General features: G+C 40.5%; 2 protein-coding genes across 8 annotated transcripts in view; one reads left to right on the forward strand and one right to left on the reverse strand.

Moving 5' to 3' along the window:
- The window catches only part of LOC130355976 (myotubularin-related protein 9-like), a 134,930-nt gene that overhangs the window by 69,936 nt on the left and 47,421 nt on the right, over positions 1 to 17,573 (forward strand). For 2 of the 7 annotated variants that reach the window (XM_056556928.1, XM_056556929.1), the window contains exon 5: positions 1,815 to 1,913. The exons of the other annotated variants lie outside the window; for them this stretch is intronic. The gene's annotated coding sequence lies outside the window, so the exon portion shown is untranslated. The remainder of the gene's footprint in view (positions 1 to 1,814; positions 1,914 to 17,573) is intronic. 7 annotated transcript variants of the gene reach the window in all.
- Positions 1,534 to 9,512, reverse strand: FAM167B (family with sequence similarity 167 member B). Its single transcript, XM_056556934.1, has 2 exons — positions 8,996 to 9,512; positions 1,534 to 1,900 (listed from the first exon to the last, which is right to left on the reverse strand). Exons 1-2 carry the CDS (start codon positions 9,278 to 9,280, stop codon positions 1,637 to 1,639), a joined length of 549 nt encoding a protein of 182 aa, XP_056412909.1. The 5' UTR covers positions 9,281 to 9,512; the 3' UTR covers positions 1,534 to 1,636.

Below are 17,573 nucleotides of genomic sequence, written 5' to 3' on the forward strand. Positions count from 1 at the left end.
TGGCAAGATGGCTGCCACCAAAGAAAATAAAACATTCTACAATCAGAAAATAAAAACAGTTTAGAAAGAAAAACATTTTTCTCTGTCCAGATTTAATTATAAAAAATATGATACATTTTAATTAAACTATTTTAATATAAAAAAAAATACAGACTTTGTTTAATCTGGTTACATGGTTAAATATATAATTTGGTTGAAAAAAGACACGTCTATTAAGTTTAATCAAGGAGGGGAGAAGATGGATGAAGGGAAGGGGTATGAATGGATGAAGGAGGAGGGGATGTTATTTTCAAAATTTTATATTTGAATAACATTGATGGCATAGTAACAATGTTTTCTTCAGTTTAATTTGCGCATGCTTTGTTCACACGTCGGAGATTCGGCTGCTGCGGAGTCCGGTTGAATTCAATGGGATTCTACTAACCCTCCTGCTGCTCACTGACAGACATATATATATATTCAGTGGAAGCAGCTCAGTTCCATTGAAGTTAATGTAGCCAAGTTGTAATACCACACACAACCTGTGGAAAGGTGTGGTGCTGTTTTTGGAAGAAATTAACTTTGTTATTCTGTTGCTGGATAACCCCTTTAAACCCGTCAAAAAGAGGAACAAGCTGCTAAAATTATATGTAGCAGTGTAGGGCAGTTTGGCAGTTCATAGCTGTGTTAGTGGTTTTATGTATTGGCATTGAGAAGAGTTAAAAAATGTTTTTGGAAATTTATCACACTCCAATATCTAAAATGTGTCATCAGTAATCATGGGATCTAGTAGTCTGTGGTTATCACATTCTCTCCAATCCTATAGCAGAAATAACATAGTTACAGCTACAATGACCACCATTAGGCTGAGTACACATAGTATTTTGGTAAGTAATCTTAGCCAAAACTAGAAATTGATCCAAAACACAAAAAAGGTGAAAATCTTTCCAGTTTTGTTTTTTCTGTGTTGCTCCACTCCTGGTTTTGACTAAAAATACTGACCTAAATACTATGTTTGAATCCAGCCTTATAGTGTTCAACCATACACTACAGCATAAAAGTAGGCATAATCATACATAGGTACTACCCCTGCAGCTTTCTAAATAAGAGAGCCAAAAAACAAGGGCCGTGTTAGGACACTACCTGGCAAATGCCAACCAGCCTCCCCTAAGCTACTACCCTTAAAGGGGTTATCCAGAAAAAAAACTTTTTTTTATATATCAACTGGCTCCAGAAAGTTAAACAGATTTGTAAATTACTTCTATTAAAAAATCTTAATCCTTCCAGTAGTTTTTAGCTGCTGAAGTTGAGTTGTTCTTTTCTGTCTAAGTGCATATCCCCATAGCAAACCTATTCTACTCTGAGCAGTTCCCGAGACAAGCAGAGATGTCAGCAGAGAGCACTACGGCCAAACAGAAAAGAACAAGTCAACTTCAGCAGCTGATAATTATTGGAAGGATAAAGATTTTTTTAATAGGAGTAATTTACAAATCTGTTTAACTTTCTGGAGCCAGTTGATTATATATATATATATATATATATATATATATAAAAGTTTTTTTTCCTGGAATACCCCTTTAAATGAAGCATATTACAAAGTATATACCTAACAAGCTATTAGACAATGTTATTTTGAAATGCATTTAGTATACAAATCTTAGCACAGTGAAAATCTGCGAGAGTTAATATTCATGCGCGTAACCCCAATGTGTTTAAGGGGAGTTGAAAGAGAGAAGGCAGCTCGTGGCGGGATGTTGCAGAGTAAATCAGAGTCTTCATCACAACCCTCTAGGTCAAAAGTAGCATCGTCTAGCATCTCCTTATGCCTCTCGCAGGTCTGCTGTATTTTGAACTGCGAAATTCGGGAACGTAATAGCATTAGCTGTCGTGCTAGAAGATGGTCTGAAGCCTGCATCTCCTGCTGTATAAAACAAGTAGGTACATTTTATTATCACAACATCAAACAAACAAATTGCAAAGACATAAATAACAATTTAAATGAATTCTATGGTCTTTAACCACTTGATGAAAACAAACTGCTCACTTGGGGTATGTGCCCACTTGCATTTTTCATGTCAGATTGGTCCCTTTAAGTGTCTTTGTCAACATAAAAAAAAAACTTTTTACATCACTAGATATAACCAGGTGAAGCACATGGTAGTCCACACCTTGATCAGTCGTGATCTCTGTCCAGTTTCAGCCTACTACAACTGGTTGGAGATTGTGGCCAGCCGGAGAGTGAAGCATGCTTCTCCCAGCTATATCTAGCTAGATCAGCGGGGGTCTGAACACTGAGGCCCCAACCAATCAAAACTTTTGACATACAATATACTGTACTTATTCTTTGCAAAAAAAAAAAAAAAAAAAAAAAATATATATATATATATATATATATATATATATACACAGGGACCCCTGGGGGCCTATGTGCAACATATGTCACAGTATGTCTGTGCAGTGACATACGTTGAAGCCTTTGGTCAAAGGTATATTGAGAAATCCTCCCATCATATAGCTCCAACGTAGCATTACATGCTTCTTTACTCAACCCTATCCTTTCCATAGCTCTGAGGTTCTTGAATGATTTCCGCTTACATCTTTTTAGGTAATCATTTAAGATCTAAACCACAGTAGTAGCAGCACAGATGTCCTTCCTCTCTCCAGGACCTCAGCTGGGGCCATATCAACATTCTCCTACTGTTTATACCTACATTATGACAATGCCAGCCACTGTGTACACAGCAACATAGCTATAGGGTATGTTCACAAATACATCATCCAGTGTAGATTTTCTGGGGGCCCATTGAAGTCAATGGGTAGCAACAAAATCTGCAAGGGGAATTTCCGCTGTACATTTCAATGTATCAGTATAGAATATAATCATAAGTCTCAGACGGTCTTGGAGGCAATGTGGAAATAAACAAAATATTTATTTACTCATCTACAAAGATTAATTAATTAAATAATAGAGATATGCACAGTTAAAGCAAAAAGAAAAAACAAACAAAAATTTGCTTCCGGGCTGGGGGGTTGTATAAAACAAAAGGACCTGCTTGTTCAGCCAATGAGTGACAAGACAGCATACAACCCAGAAAAGATAGAGACCAGTAAAGGACCAAAAGCATTGGAGTAGCAGATTCGGAAAACTGGAGAAGGTATAGTATTTTTATAGAAGCCCAGAAGCAAATATGATTTTGCTTGGACAGTCCCTTTAAAGAGACAATTGCGGCTAAGGGAGAAGAGGCTAGCTGAGCGCAGTGGGACCGCTGATCATGCAATGTGAGGCCTTACCCACACATTCCCCAGCCACTACTACTCGGCACAACTGAGGGAACAATTACTGCTTTCTTTCAATTCAAGGAACGACAGGGGATCTGCTGGACACACTATGACCAGGAGCAGAGCAAAAAAAGAACATGCCCAGCCAAAGCAATAACCTATTATTCACCAGTGCAGCAGCCAGGCAGGAGCAGATCAGGCAAAATCTCTACTATGCACAAGGAGTCGCCCGTGGCCATCAAACCTGGGTGGCCGGCAATGACGTCGGTGGCAAGCGCCGGCTGTGCCCTGAGTACAGGACGCGCAGCATCGGCAGCAGAGTAGGGGGAATCCCCAGAGGACCAGTGGGGATAAGGGGCTTGGCAAAGCTCCAATGGGGGACAGGCGATCTCCAGAACGGAGCGGCTCAGGAGCGGTGGGAAGAACGAGCTGAGGCACATGGAACCGGACACGGAGGGGACCTTGATGCGGGTGAAGGTGGATTTCAATACTCGCCCTGCAGTATTGAGGTGGGCATGCTAGAGGAACCAAGGAATGCTGAGGATTTGAAATACAGTCAGACCTTGGGACATTATGTGGTTAAAAAGGGCAATGGATTAGAGGAGGAAAATGTAAAGGGTTATAAAGTCACAGAGCCCTATTTACATAATCCACCTGCAACATCTACCCACAGCCAAGTATTGGGGGACAATGTAACCACATGTTTTAACCCTCTCAACATCCCTGCACTAGAAGAAAGAACTGATAACTTTATAGAATGCGTCCCCTCCTTAGCAAAGCTATCTGCCCCGATAGCATTTAGCCCAGCCGCTTGGTCATCTGATAAATTGAAAATTCTGTTTCAGACTCCATCCCCACCCCACTCACTGGAAAGTTCGTTTGTAAAAATCTTTCATAAATTTATGGAAAAAAAATACTGAACATTGTTCAAAAAATCAGGAAAGGAGTTTTCATTATTTCTGGTGATTTTGACAATGTTCAGTGGCCTTCAATGGACTCATCTAATCAGCGCCTGGTTGCTGAGACGACCACTTATGTTAAAACACTCATTAATAACAATTTATATGATCCATGGCGGGTTCAGCACTTAGCGTAAGAGATTATACATTCTATTCCTCCAGACACAATACATATTCAAGAATTAATTATTTTTTGATGGAAAAAAATTGTTTAGGAATGGTGGAGGCAACAGAGATTGGCCTAATTACATGGTCGGACCATAGTCCAATTTTGCTTAGTATTAAAGATAATATACCCCCTCTGCGTACTACGTTATGATGACTGAATATACAAGTACTTTTCCACTCAACAAAAGAAAACATAGTACAATATTTTAAAGATGATGATACAAAGGAGGTATCAGACACAACATTATGGTGTGCACACAAGGCAACGATAAGGGGGCATTTTATAAATCAGAAGCAGAGCATACACTTTAGGAAAAAGCAAACAGAGGAGGAGATGGATATTCAAATTAAACAAGTGGATCTCCGTAACTTGAATAAACTTAATTTTAATAAGCACAGGGAGTAGGAAATATCTGAGTTAACACATCAACTGCAGGAGTTACAGTTATGTAAATTTGATTTAGCAAGGAGACAACTTAAGCTAACCCATTACTGGTATGGGAATAGGACCGGTGCTCATTCGGAAAAATAAATAAAACACCAACATTCTAAAAGGCATATCTCCTTTATCTACAATACAAACAGAGATAAGGTGACCGATCCCAATGGTATAGCCAACATATTGGCTAATTATTATCGGGGGCTTTATAATTTAAAGGAGGATCCTGCAACACCCCACCCAAAAAGGCATATATAATGACCTTTTTAGAAGATACATTGCTCCCCTGTCTGTCCCCCGTCCTTTTGAGGGACGTTCAGCCACAATAAGCTTAGAGGAAGTATTGAGGGCAATTAAACCCTTAAAGGGGTTATCCAGGAAAAAACTTTTTTTTACATATCAACTGGCTCAAGAAAGTTAAACAGGTTTGTAAATTACTTCTATTAAAAAATCTTAATCCTTTCAGTACTTATGATCTGCTGAAGTTGAGTTGTTCTTGAGTCTAAGTACTCTCTGATGTGACCTGTCTCGGGAACTGTCCAGAGTAGAATCAAATCCCCATAGCAAACTCAACTTCTGCAGCTGATAATTATTGGAATGATTAAGATTTTTTAATAGAAGTAATTTACAAATCTGTTTAACTTTCTGGAGCCATTTGAGATATATATATTATATATATATATATATATATATATATATATATATATATATATATTAAAAAAAAGTTTTTAGGAATACCCCTAAATAATAAAGCCCCAGGTCCAGATGGACTGCCCAATGACTATTATAAAATGCATGGACAACTGCTAGCCCTATACCTGGTAAGAACATTTAACAAGGTAACGGGGTAGCGCCGTGGCCATGGCCATAACAAAGTTATTGCCAATAGATGTCAGGACAAGCTGGGAGTTGTAGTGGTGAAACAGCTGGAGGCACCCTGTATAGATGAGCTAAGGGCGGAAGTGCCCCCCCCCCCCCCCCAGCAGGCATCAGTGATGTTGTGCCTGCTGGGGAAGTCTGCCTGGTAAGTGAGCACACTACCAGGTAGACAAAAAGACAGTTAAAAAAAAAAATTAAAGGCAGGGAGGGGGTTAGGGATAGATGGGCAATAGGCAGGGAGAGGAAAAAAAATGGATGGTGGGAGCTACTCCTTGGGGTGCAGGTAGGTAGTAAAAATCACCACATCGGCATCGAATTCTTTACAGACCATGTGATAGAATGCCTGACCTCCCCTGAACAATCCTTGAAGAGTGTAACCAAAATAATACAGGAATTTAGTCAGGTTAGCTACTACAAAATAAACCCAACCAAATCGGTTATAATGGGCATTTCCATAAGCCCCCCCAAATCTGTTTTACAGAGTAGATACCCATACAAGTGTTCACAGGGATGTATACAATATTTGGGGATTCCATTAACAGTGCCCCTTTCGGGGATAGTAGAACATAAAATTGTGACACTTTCCTCGAGTCCTTAAATTATTATCTTCCCACAATAACTGCAACAAAGCGCATTTGGGTATCTTCTTGACTTTTGACCCTACTACTTAAAGATCTTCTGATTGATATAATCCAGTACCATATCCCTAATACAAATGATGATAGTTGGAAGAAGAGAGGAATACATAAATATTCTGATATTTCTGATGCAGCTGGCCTTCTATCCTTTTCTGCTACAGTCCAAAAATATAATATACCACAGAAGGAGATTTTTTAAAAAAAATATTTACAGTTACAGAACTTTATTGATTCAGCAATCCAATTTAAAGAAGTTAATCAATAATGTTTTCTAAAACTCCTCTTCAAAAAGGGATTTCACAAAAATTAGAAGCATTTTCACCAGATTTGCAGAAATTACCTAAATGTCAGAAATGGGAAAGAAAACTGGGAAAGCCCTTTTCTAATGAGCAATGGGGGATGGCATTTATTTTACCTATTAGAATATCTAACTGAATTTCTCATTTAGAAATGAATAGGAAATTACTTTATTGGTGATACCAGACCACGTTCCTTTTATCCAAAATGTATCTTGGTAGGTCGGAAATTTATTGGAGGTGTAATGGGGAGACGGGTACCCTTATGCATATATGGTGGGAGTGCGAGTCATTAGGTACCTTATGGGAGCAAATAAATATAATGCTATGTAACATAACGGGTCCATCACTTCCCTGGGATCCGGAGATAGCCCTTCTAAACATTGGTTTAGAAAATGTACATCCCTCAGACATAACTATAGTAATACACTTTTAATGGTAGCTAAGTGAAAGATAGCTGCTAACTGGAAAATGGAGAAGCTTCCGAGTTAACTTCAAATTATAAATGGTACGCATATTAACTGTTTAATGGAGCACTCAATAGCCTCCACTTATTATCGACTCCCACAGTTTAATGTTAGGTGAGCTAAATGGTTTCAATTTATTGATTCAAGAAACAGACAATAAAAAGTTAATGGTTAACTCCTTATATCTTTTTTTTCTGTTTCTTTTGTGTTCTTTCTTCTAATCTCCTTTTTAACCTTTGTCTACTTTTTAGTATATTCAATAGGAGGGAAGAAGGTATTTGTTAGTTAAGCCAAATTAATTGTGTTTTCCTTTTTCTTTTTTATCCTATTGATATTCTTTAATGGTATTTGATGTAGTTTGTAAAAGCCTCTAAGGCTATGGGGGAGATTTATCAAAACCTTAGTAGAGAAAAAGTGGTGCAGTTGCCCATAGCAACCAATTTGATTGCTTATTTAAAAAATAATAATAATAATAATACTGCTGAAATGTAACAGAAGCACAGAGAGCAACTACACCACCTTTACTATGCACATGTTTTGAGAAATGTCCATATATATTCCCACAGTATGTTCTATTCTTCAATAGAAAATGTCTCAGTACTAAGTTTAAAAAGAATGTTACATTTTTGGTGATTTTTTTCTTCTATTTTCCATGTTACGATGTATATTTTATAAACCCGAAATCTTGCAGTTTCCATTCTGGCCTAAAGTGGTCTAACACTAAGCTGAGACTTCTTCTGTACAGATATTTTCCCAGTAATGCCTTTTTCACAGAAGTACAGTGAAAAGTGAAACCAGAAGATAGATAACACTGGATCCACCACGATTCATAGCAGAGATCAACTTCCCCCATGACCTCTAAAAAGTTCACAGAGAATACTCAGTAACATCTGCAATCAATCCAAATGGGACCATTCCTGGCTATTGTTTCCTATTTCCATTGGTCCTGCTTTAAAGCATATTATTAAATATTGTTAAAAAACAGCTCAGTCAAGATGGCATCCCCTGTAATAATGCACAAAAAATAAAATTACAGTCAAAAACTAGAAACAGATTAGAAAAAAAAGCTAATCATCTCTAATAAGGAGAAAAATCTAGGTGACACATTAAAGGGCTTCTTTTGGGACATGTATGTGGCAAAATTAATCATATAACCATCTCAGAAAAAAATATCTTTGCCGTATCCCAAAATGTCTAAAAAGGCTCATTTTAAATGAATCTATTGGAGTATTAAATGGTTACTTCGTTCTCTTAGTATGAGGCCTAGTTTTATTTTTTTCATATTGTTTTTTTAGCATCAGCAGCCTAGCATACGTCATACTTTATTTTGACTGTTTAGAAGTCTTTGACATTTTGTTTGGTATAATAGAGCCTCTTGTTTCTTATGTAACCTACATGCTTCTTATATGTGTTCTATTTTAGAAAGATAAAAGGTTATAAAATAGATTCTTGGTATTCTTGAAAGCTGAAGACAATCATCAGTAATGTTACCAAGCCAACCAGATAATATTGAGAAATAAATGATGGAAATGAACAGCACTACCTGTAATAAATACCTTATCCTAGCTGTAGTAATAAGTAAGTAAATGTAACCACTGGCAGATGACAGCTAATTGAATAAGAATTAATTAATCAAGTGTTGACTATTGTTAATAGTATGACTTAGGCATCATGCTCACAGTGGATTTTTGTAGTATACATCTGTAATGTAGCTTCTATAGACTACTACCAACTCATATTGTTGTTGGGACATGGAAAAATGTTTTTGTTGATTTCCTTCATGCACTCTTACTATTATAATAATGTAAGGGAATTTCAATATAATAATAAAATACACTCTATACATTTCAATACATTTAGTACATGACAATCTGTGACATAAAATGCTTACCAATTCTTTTCTAAGCCATTGTAAAGCTTCATCTATGGAGCTGAACCCACATATGCTGTTTTTGGGGGTGCTTTGCCCTTCATTGGAAGAGTGTTTCTCTTGGACAACGGTTCGACTTTTTGCCCATGGTCGTGCTTGTACTCTCTGTGTCCATTCCTGGTATGATGGTCGGCGGGTCTGAAGCTTCAGTCTGGCTGTCAGGGCTTTAACAGACTCTAAATCAGGAGCTGTATCGTTCTCCTCATCTTCACACAGCTCATTGAATATAACTGGGCTAAAAGACATGGCTGTGCGGAGTTGTGACAAGAATCACAAAAAGTGGTAAAGGACAGGAGGCTATGAACCAAACAACAATGAGATGAGATATAGGTTTCCAAAACCTAGTGAAAACCCAAAATTACTTGTGACGATCAACTAATCCGAGTAAACAAGGTCCATGTGCTTCTGTGAAATGTGAGACTTCTTAATGACTTTTAGCTCCTAGGTTTGTACACTGTGTGCTTTATGACTCTTTATGATTTATTATTATGCCTGTAAGATCCTCCCATTTCTTCAGGAAACTGCTCCCAGTATCTAAGTTTATCCAATGTTCAGGAGAACAATAAGAGTATCTCCTGATGACCAGTGCAGAGGAAAAGTCATTAACACATTCATCGTCTATTTAAAGATGACCCTGTGCTTCAGTACAACTGGGAAAAAGACAATAAAACAGGAAAAGGGTTGTTGAAATACAGAGAACATTACATACAGTGCATTTAAAAAAATGATCAGACCCTTTCACTTTTTTTACATTTTGTTACGATGTGACCTTGGGCTAAAATTAAACACAATTTAATCACCATAATGATAAATTGCAGAAGCAGAAGGTTAAAAAATCTTTGAAAAACTAAAAAAAATGTTTTAATAACGTTTATTCACAGAAGCATACAGTGCAAACATATGAACAATGAAGTACAAGAGTCACCCGTGAAATGGCGTACAGTCATATCTTTAGATACTTGGGACATTGTACTCATTGTACTTTTTTTATAATGAAAAACACAATAATAGCTTAAAGAACAAACAACACAACTTATCTCAAGGTCATATAACACAAGTAGGAGAGTAGACCATGACAGACCTAGTCGATTTGTGCTATATCCACAGTGCCATCTGAACAAACACTAGAAATGTACAATTTAATTGCCCACCATCCCTACAGAGGAGGAAATATATTATTCAAGCGCCCCTCCCACAAGAAACAGAAAGAAGGCCAGCTCAGGTAGGTAATTCCAAGTTCCCTAAGGTACCATGAGACGCTCTATACTATACCATGAAGAAGATTTAAAATGGGCCACAATGTGATGTCTCTCCCCCTCATTTGGTGAGTACTGTAAGTAGGCCACTACTTATGGAAAAATTATTTAGCGTGCAATTCCAAATTTCTTATTGCAAGTAACAACTCCCTGTAAAGTACAGAGTGGAATTCTTTAAATGGACACTAATTTTTGCTATTGCACTCCTTATGATAAATAAAAAATATTTCTAATATACCTTGTTTAAAAAAAGTTTTCTATGTTTTATTTGTGCTTCAGAAAGTTCAAGAGCACATTCCACCCCCCATCTCATACACAGACTTTGGACAGAACACAGGAAGTGCAGCCTGGAGTGCTGAGGGAGTGTGTCCAGCCTTATCCAATCATAGCTCCTCTCACACATAACTGCCATATGCTGTTGGTTGGACAACCCCCCCCCCCCCCTCAGCACTCCAGGCTGCACTTCCTGTGTTTGGGCTTCGGTCCAAAGTCTGTGTATGAGATGGGGGAAAATGTGCTCTTGAGCTTTTTCAACCACAAATAAAACATAGAAAACTTCATTTTTTTTAAACAAAGTATATTAGAAATATTTTTCATTTACCACAAGGAGTACAATAGCAAATATGAGTTTTAATGAGAGTTACCCTTTAAGGATTTCCGCTATGTTTGGAATCGTGGGAATGAGCCAGTGTCTTAGAAGGCACAATTTCGTGACTAAGAATAGGATGTGTGCAGGGCCGCCGTCAGGGGGTACAACCCATACTCGGGTAAGGGACCCGGAGCCCCAGGGTGGCCCGGCTGGCTGGCCCCAGACTTTTTGTTGTGTGTGTCAGTAACTGACTGTCTGTCACTCACTGACCACTGGGGGGGGGGGGCACCCTTCCGCAGCCACAGTTTTTTTTTTAGGAAGCCCTAAGACATGCTGGGAGTTGTAGTCCCTGTTATGTGTGTGTCTGCTAGTGTTTCCTAACCAGGTAATGCTGGGAGTTGTAGTCCCTGTTATGAGTGTGTGTATGCTAGTGTTTCCCAAACAGCGAATGCTGGAAGTTGTAGTCCCTGTTATGTGTTTGTGTGTATGCTAATTTTTCCCAACCAGGGAATGATAGGAGTTGTAGTCCCTGTTATGTGTGTGTGTGTGTGTGTGTGTGTATGCAAGTGTTTCTCAACCAGGGAATGCTGGGAGTTGTAGTCCCTGTTACGTGTGTGTGTATGCTAGTGTTTCCCAACCAGGAAATGCTGGGAGTTGTAGTCCCTGTTATGTGTTTGTGTGTGCAAGTGTTTCCCAACCAGGGAATGCTGGGAGTTGTAGTCCCTGTTATGTGTGTATGCTAGTGGTTCCCAACCAGGGAATGCTGGGAGTTGTAGTCCCTGTTATGTGTGTGTATGCTAGTGGTTCTCAACCAGCGAATGCTGGGAGTTGTAGTCCCTGTTATGTGTGTGTGTGTGTGCTAGTGGTTCCCAACCAGGGAATGCTGGGAGTTGTAGTCCCTGTTATGTTCATGTGTATGCTAGTGTTTCCCAAACAGCGAATGCTGGAAGTTGTAGTCCCTGTTATGTGTTTGTGTGTATGCTAATTTTTCCCAACCAGGGAATGATAGGAGTTGTAGTCCCTGTTATGTGTGTGTGTGTGTGTGTGTGTGTGTATGCAAGTGTTTCTCAACCAGGGAATGCTGGGAGTTGTAGTCCCTGTTACGTGTGTGTGTATGCTAGTGTTTCCCAACCAGGAAATGCTGGGAGTTGTAGTCCCTGTTATGTGTTTGTGTGTGCAAGTGTTTCCCAACCAGGGAATGCTGGGAGTTGTAGTCCCTGTTATGTGTGTATGCTAGTGGTTCCCAACCAGGGAATGCTGGGAGTTGTAGTCCCTGTTATGTGTGTGTATGCTAGTGGTTCTCAACCAGCGAATGCTGGGAGTTGTAGTCCCTGTTATGTGTGTGTGTGTGTGCTAGTGGTTCCCAACCAGGGAATGCTGGGAGTTGTAGTCCCTGTTATGTTCATGTGTATGCTAGTGGTTCCCAACCAGGGAATGCTCGGAGTTGTAGTCCCTGTTATGTGTGTGTGTGTGTGTGTGTGTATGCTAGTGTTTCCCAACCAGGGAATGCTGGGAGTTGTAGTCCCTGTTATGTGTGTGTGTGTGTGTATGCTAGTGGTTCCCAACCAGGGAATGCTGGGAGTTGTAGTCCCTGTTATGTGTGTGTGTGTGTGTATGCTAGTGGTTCCCAACCAGGGAATGCTGGGAGTTGTAGTCCCTGTTATGTGTGTGTGTGTGTGTGTATGCTAGTGGTTCCCAACCAGGGAATGCTGGGAGTTGTAGTCCCTGTTATGTGTGTGTGTGTGTATGCTAGTGTTTCCCAACCAGGGAATTCTGTGAGTTGTAGTTAAATTATCTGTAATTAAAAAAATATATATTTGTTACAAAGATTTTTTTTCCTCTTTGTGTATGTTTATGGGGTAATGGGGGGGGGGGGCGCCACAAGGTTAGCTCGCACAAGGCACCTGAACACCTAAGGCCGGCCCTGACAGTGTGTCACCCCAGTAGTGAGGAGATTACATGAGGAGGAGGTTTGTTACAGTGTGTCACCCCAGTAGTAAGGAGATTACATGAGGAGCGGGTTTGTTACAGTGTCACCCCAGTAGTGAGGAGATTACATGAGGAGGAGGTTTGTTACAGTGTGTCACCCCAGTAGTAAGGAGATTACATGAGGAGGAGGTTTGTTACAGTGTGCCACCCCAGTAGTATGGAGATTACATCAGGAGGGGGTTTGTTACAGTGTGTCACCCCAGTAGTAAGATGATTACATAAGGAGGAGGTTTGTTACAGTGTGTCACCCCAGTAGTAAGGAGATGATATGAGGAGGAGGTTTGTTACAGTGTGTCACCCTAGTAGTAAGGAGATTACATGAGGAGGGGGTTTGTTCCAGTGTGTCACCCCAGTACTAAGTTAATAACATGAGGATGGGGTTTGTTACAGTGTGTCACCCCAGTTGTAAGATGATTACATAAGGAGGGCGTTTGTTACAGTATGTCACCCCAGTAGTAAGGAGATTACATGAGGAGGAGGTTTACTACAGTGTGTCACCCCAGTAGTAAGGAGATTACATGAGGAGGAGGTTTGTTACAGTGTGTCGACCCAGTAGTAAGGTGATTACATGAGGAGGGGGTTTGTTACAGTGTGTCATCCCAGTAATAAGAAGATTACATGAGAAGGGGGTTGTTACAGCGTGTCACCCCAGTAGTAAGGAGATTACACAGAGGAGGAGGTTTGTTACAGCGTGTCACCCCAGTAGTAAGGAGATTACATGAGGAGGAGGTTTGTTACAGTGTATCAGCCCAGTAGTAAGGAGATTACATGAGAAGGGGGTTTGTTACAGTGTGTCACCCCAGTAGTAAGGTAATTACATGAGGAGGGGCTTTGTTACAGTGTGTCACCCCAGTAGTAAGAAGATTACATAAGAAGGGGGGTTGATAGAGTGTGTCACCCCAGTAGTAAAGAGATTACAATAAGCAGCAGATAGAGGCCTACAACTAATTATATAGGGGCAAGTTGTGCCCACATAGTTGCTGTAGGCCCTGTTTGCAAATAGTTTTCCCCATTATAGTCTGATAGGGGCCCGGGCCTACAGCAACTTTAAGGGGGATACTATTAACAGAGGGGCCCACCCAAACTATATGGAGCCCCCATATAGTTTGGGTAGGTCGCTCTGTTAATTAGTTCCTTTTATTGCATAATCCCTAAAGGACACAGAGCATAAGTGTATGCCCTGCAACCACTTTTGCAATTTAAAGCGTGCTCAAAAGCTGAGAGTGTTTCATACCCAGTGGGTCCAGGCTGCTATCAGCAGCAGGGACCCATGGCTAATGGCTGACATCGCCGATCGAGCGATTAACCCTTTAGATACCAAAACGTAGGAAATTGGCTCCAGCGGGCTAATCATCACCACCGTGACGTAATCATAGCGATAAAATTATTGTGAAAAAAATGTGTAAAAGAAAAAATAAATTAATGTGAATAAGCCCCTTCCCTAATAAAAGTTAGAATCATCCCCCTTTTCCCATTTTTCAAATAAAATTATGTAAACATATACATATGTGGTATTGCCTCATTCACCACACATGTCTAAACTATTTAAATATAGCATTAATATATTAATTTAGGTCTGGGGCGGAGTCATGGGCATATGGGTGGAGTCGAGGGGCCCAGGCCTTGAGCTGTGTAAGGGGCTCCAGAATTTCTGATGACAGCCCTGGATGTGTGAGCCTTTGTTTAATCATCCTCTATCTATCTGAAAAAAATGGAATAAGTAAGGTTCAGGTGAGGTGGGAAGTCTGCAACCCCAAATAGTGTCCACTAGTTCTCGGATTTCCTGCCACAAGCACCTCACTTGTGGACACTCCCATAAACAATGCCATAGATCAGGAAGAGGGCTGCTATATTATAAAGTCGGATGTTCGGTACCTGTAGGCCACCCTCCCTTTTTCCCAGACAGAGTGTATCATAAGCAACCCTTATAGTCAGAGATCATCGCTCCAGTCACTCTGAGAGCGATATTGGTACAGAGATGAAAGGGATATGCACAGCTGTACATAACAGCATAGTGTCCTCCATCTAATCTGGGAGTTAATCTATATGGCCAGAAAGGCACAAGGGGGTCCAACAAAAATTTGTAGCCTTTAGGATCATAGAACTGGGGGAAAAAAAGAACTAAAGTCATAGTCCAGAGAGCTGGTGCGTGGACAGAAAACTACAGTCAGTCTCCAGAGATAGCCAGAAGTTTAGGTCCGAGAAAAGTCAGGACGATGTTGTACTTACTCCATGGCGACAGTCGGTAATGGCAGGCTCTTGTGGTGTCTGCATTTGTTGTTCTCATTCGCAGCATTTGCTTCCACTACTGGCCGTAGCTGCAGGGTTGCCTGGGCATCCTCTGGAGTGCGAAAAGTTTCAGTGGAGCCATCGGCCTTGAAAATACGAAGTGTTGCCGGATATTGCAGAACAAACTTGCGTTGCTGGGCTACAAGTTGAGAGCATATAGGAGAGAATGCTTTGCCTCTTTTAGCTACCTCGGCTGAGAAGTCATTGAATAGCAGGACACAGCGACCCCATATAATCAATGCCGAGGTCAATTTCTTGTATGTAGTCAGAAGAAGCGCCTTATCTGCATAGTTCAGGTATTTTGTGATCACCTGTCTTGGTCTTGTTTCAGCCGAAGGAGAAGTGGTGGTATTCTGAGACTGCAAAGGCCCCAGCCTGTGAGCCCTCTCCACTGTATAACGATTAGATAAGCCCAGCGCTTGCAGTAAGTCTTCAGCACAGATAGTAAACAGTAGATGCCCAGGAATGGATTCAGGCAGCCCTACTAGCCTCAGATTGCTCCTACGGGAGAGATTTTCCAAGTTTGTTTTGTCCTGCAGTGTTTTAGTAAGTCGCAGCGACTGTTGGAGTTGTTGTTTAGTCACCATGATTTCTTCCTCAGCTACACTGAGCCGCTCTTCAAGGTCGGCCAGCAGGCTGGTATGTAACAAGACCTCCCCTTGTACTGTGGAAAGCGTGGAGGCTACGGTGGAATCAAGTTGCTGTTTAATGTCCGGCAGAAGCAGCTTGGCCACTTCCGCGGCTAGAAACGCAGCCAGTGCTTTGAAAGAGATCGGGAGCCCTGGTATAAGAATATCTTCCGTGTCCTGTGACAATAGGGCTGGCGCTCCCGTTTGCAGGGCAGGGGTACTCGGCATAGAGGCCTCAGTAGTGGCACGAACCCCCGCCATCTTGCCCGTGCCTGCCTTCCCCAGTGGCAGTGAAGAAGTTCCCGCTCGATGACCTTGTCCATCCCCGCTCCGGGAAACAAAGTGGCTCATTCGATCGTCCAGACTTTCAGGTACCCGATAGGATTGAGTATAATCTGAAAGGTTGCAGATTAGAGCGGCGGGAAGCGGGTGTAAGGAACGGGCAAGTCGGAGCTCTGTCTTTGCGCTCCTCACATTCGCGTGCCAGAACCTGAAGTAAAAAAATAAATAAAAAATAATGAAATAAAATTTTGCTTTGACATAAGTATTTAGATCCTTTACTTAGTTGAAGCATCTTTGGCAACGATTTCAGCCTCCAGTCTTCCTGGGTATGATGCCACCAGGTTTGCAAACCTGGATTTGGGAATTTTCTCCCATTCTTCTTTACAGATCCTTTTAAGCTCTGTCAGCTTGGATGGGGAGTTTCAGTGGACAGCCATGTTCAGATCTTTCCAGGGATATTCCATTGGGTTTAAGTCAGGGATGTGGCTCAGCCACCCATGGACATTCATAGAGTTGTCAAAGTCCAGAGAGTAAGAACGGGATTGCACTCACCAAAGTTGCAAAACAACCACCTTCTTTAATCCGGGACAGTAAAATGACAAGCAGTAGGACAGTGGTAGGTGCGTTCACAAAATACGAGCAACAATTGTTTCACGCTCTTGTGCTTCCTCTTGGCTCACACTAGCCATAGAGTTGTCACTAAGCCACTCCTGTGCTATCTTGGCTGTGTACTTTGGGTCATAGTCTTGTTGGATGGTGAATCTTCTGCCCAGTCTGAGGTCCAGAGCACTCTGGATCAGGTTTTCATTCACAATATCTCTGTACTATGTTTAATTCAGCTTACCATCAAGTCTGACCAGTCTCTCTGTCCCAGGCTTTTCTGTAGGGATGGTATTGGGCAGGTTATGATCAGTACCTAGTTTCCTCCAGAAAATGATCAAGAGAAATGAGATGCCCTCAGAGCTAAATTTAAAGTGTCATAAATTTGCAAAAATCTCTAACATTTTGTTTTCACTTAATCATTATGGTGTGTTTAATGCAGAATGATGGGGGAAATAGATTTTGTTGTTTTTTTTTTCCTCGTAGCACAAGGCCACAACATAAAAAAATGTAAAAAAAAAATGAAAGGGGCTGAAAACTTTCTGAATGCATTGTACATATCTCTAAAATAAATGACCTCCTTTAAAACTGCCTGCAAAGGACCAATTGATGCGGGATGTATTTGCTGTACAGGTAACTCAGCACCCATTACATGACCGCCAGATTCTTCATGTGGAAATTGTTACATCTGTCCATAAAATATTCATAATATACTATTTACTGACTGAAGTAATATACTAGATAAAGAAATTGGGGCTCAAAGGTCTGTGAATATTTGATATAAAATGTATTTATTTGTAAAATAGATTTTTTTAGTGTACAATTGATAGAAAAAATGATATTAATAAATAGTAAATATTATAGTGGTCTGTGACCTACAGGGCCCTTGTAGGTCAGCTAGACTA

This window comes from Hyla sarda, chromosome 2 (assembly GCF_029499605.1).
Source record: "Hyla sarda isolate aHylSar1 chromosome 2, aHylSar1.hap1, whole genome shotgun sequence".
Lineage (NCBI taxonomy): Eukaryota > Metazoa > Chordata > Amphibia > Anura > Hylidae > Hyla > Hyla sarda.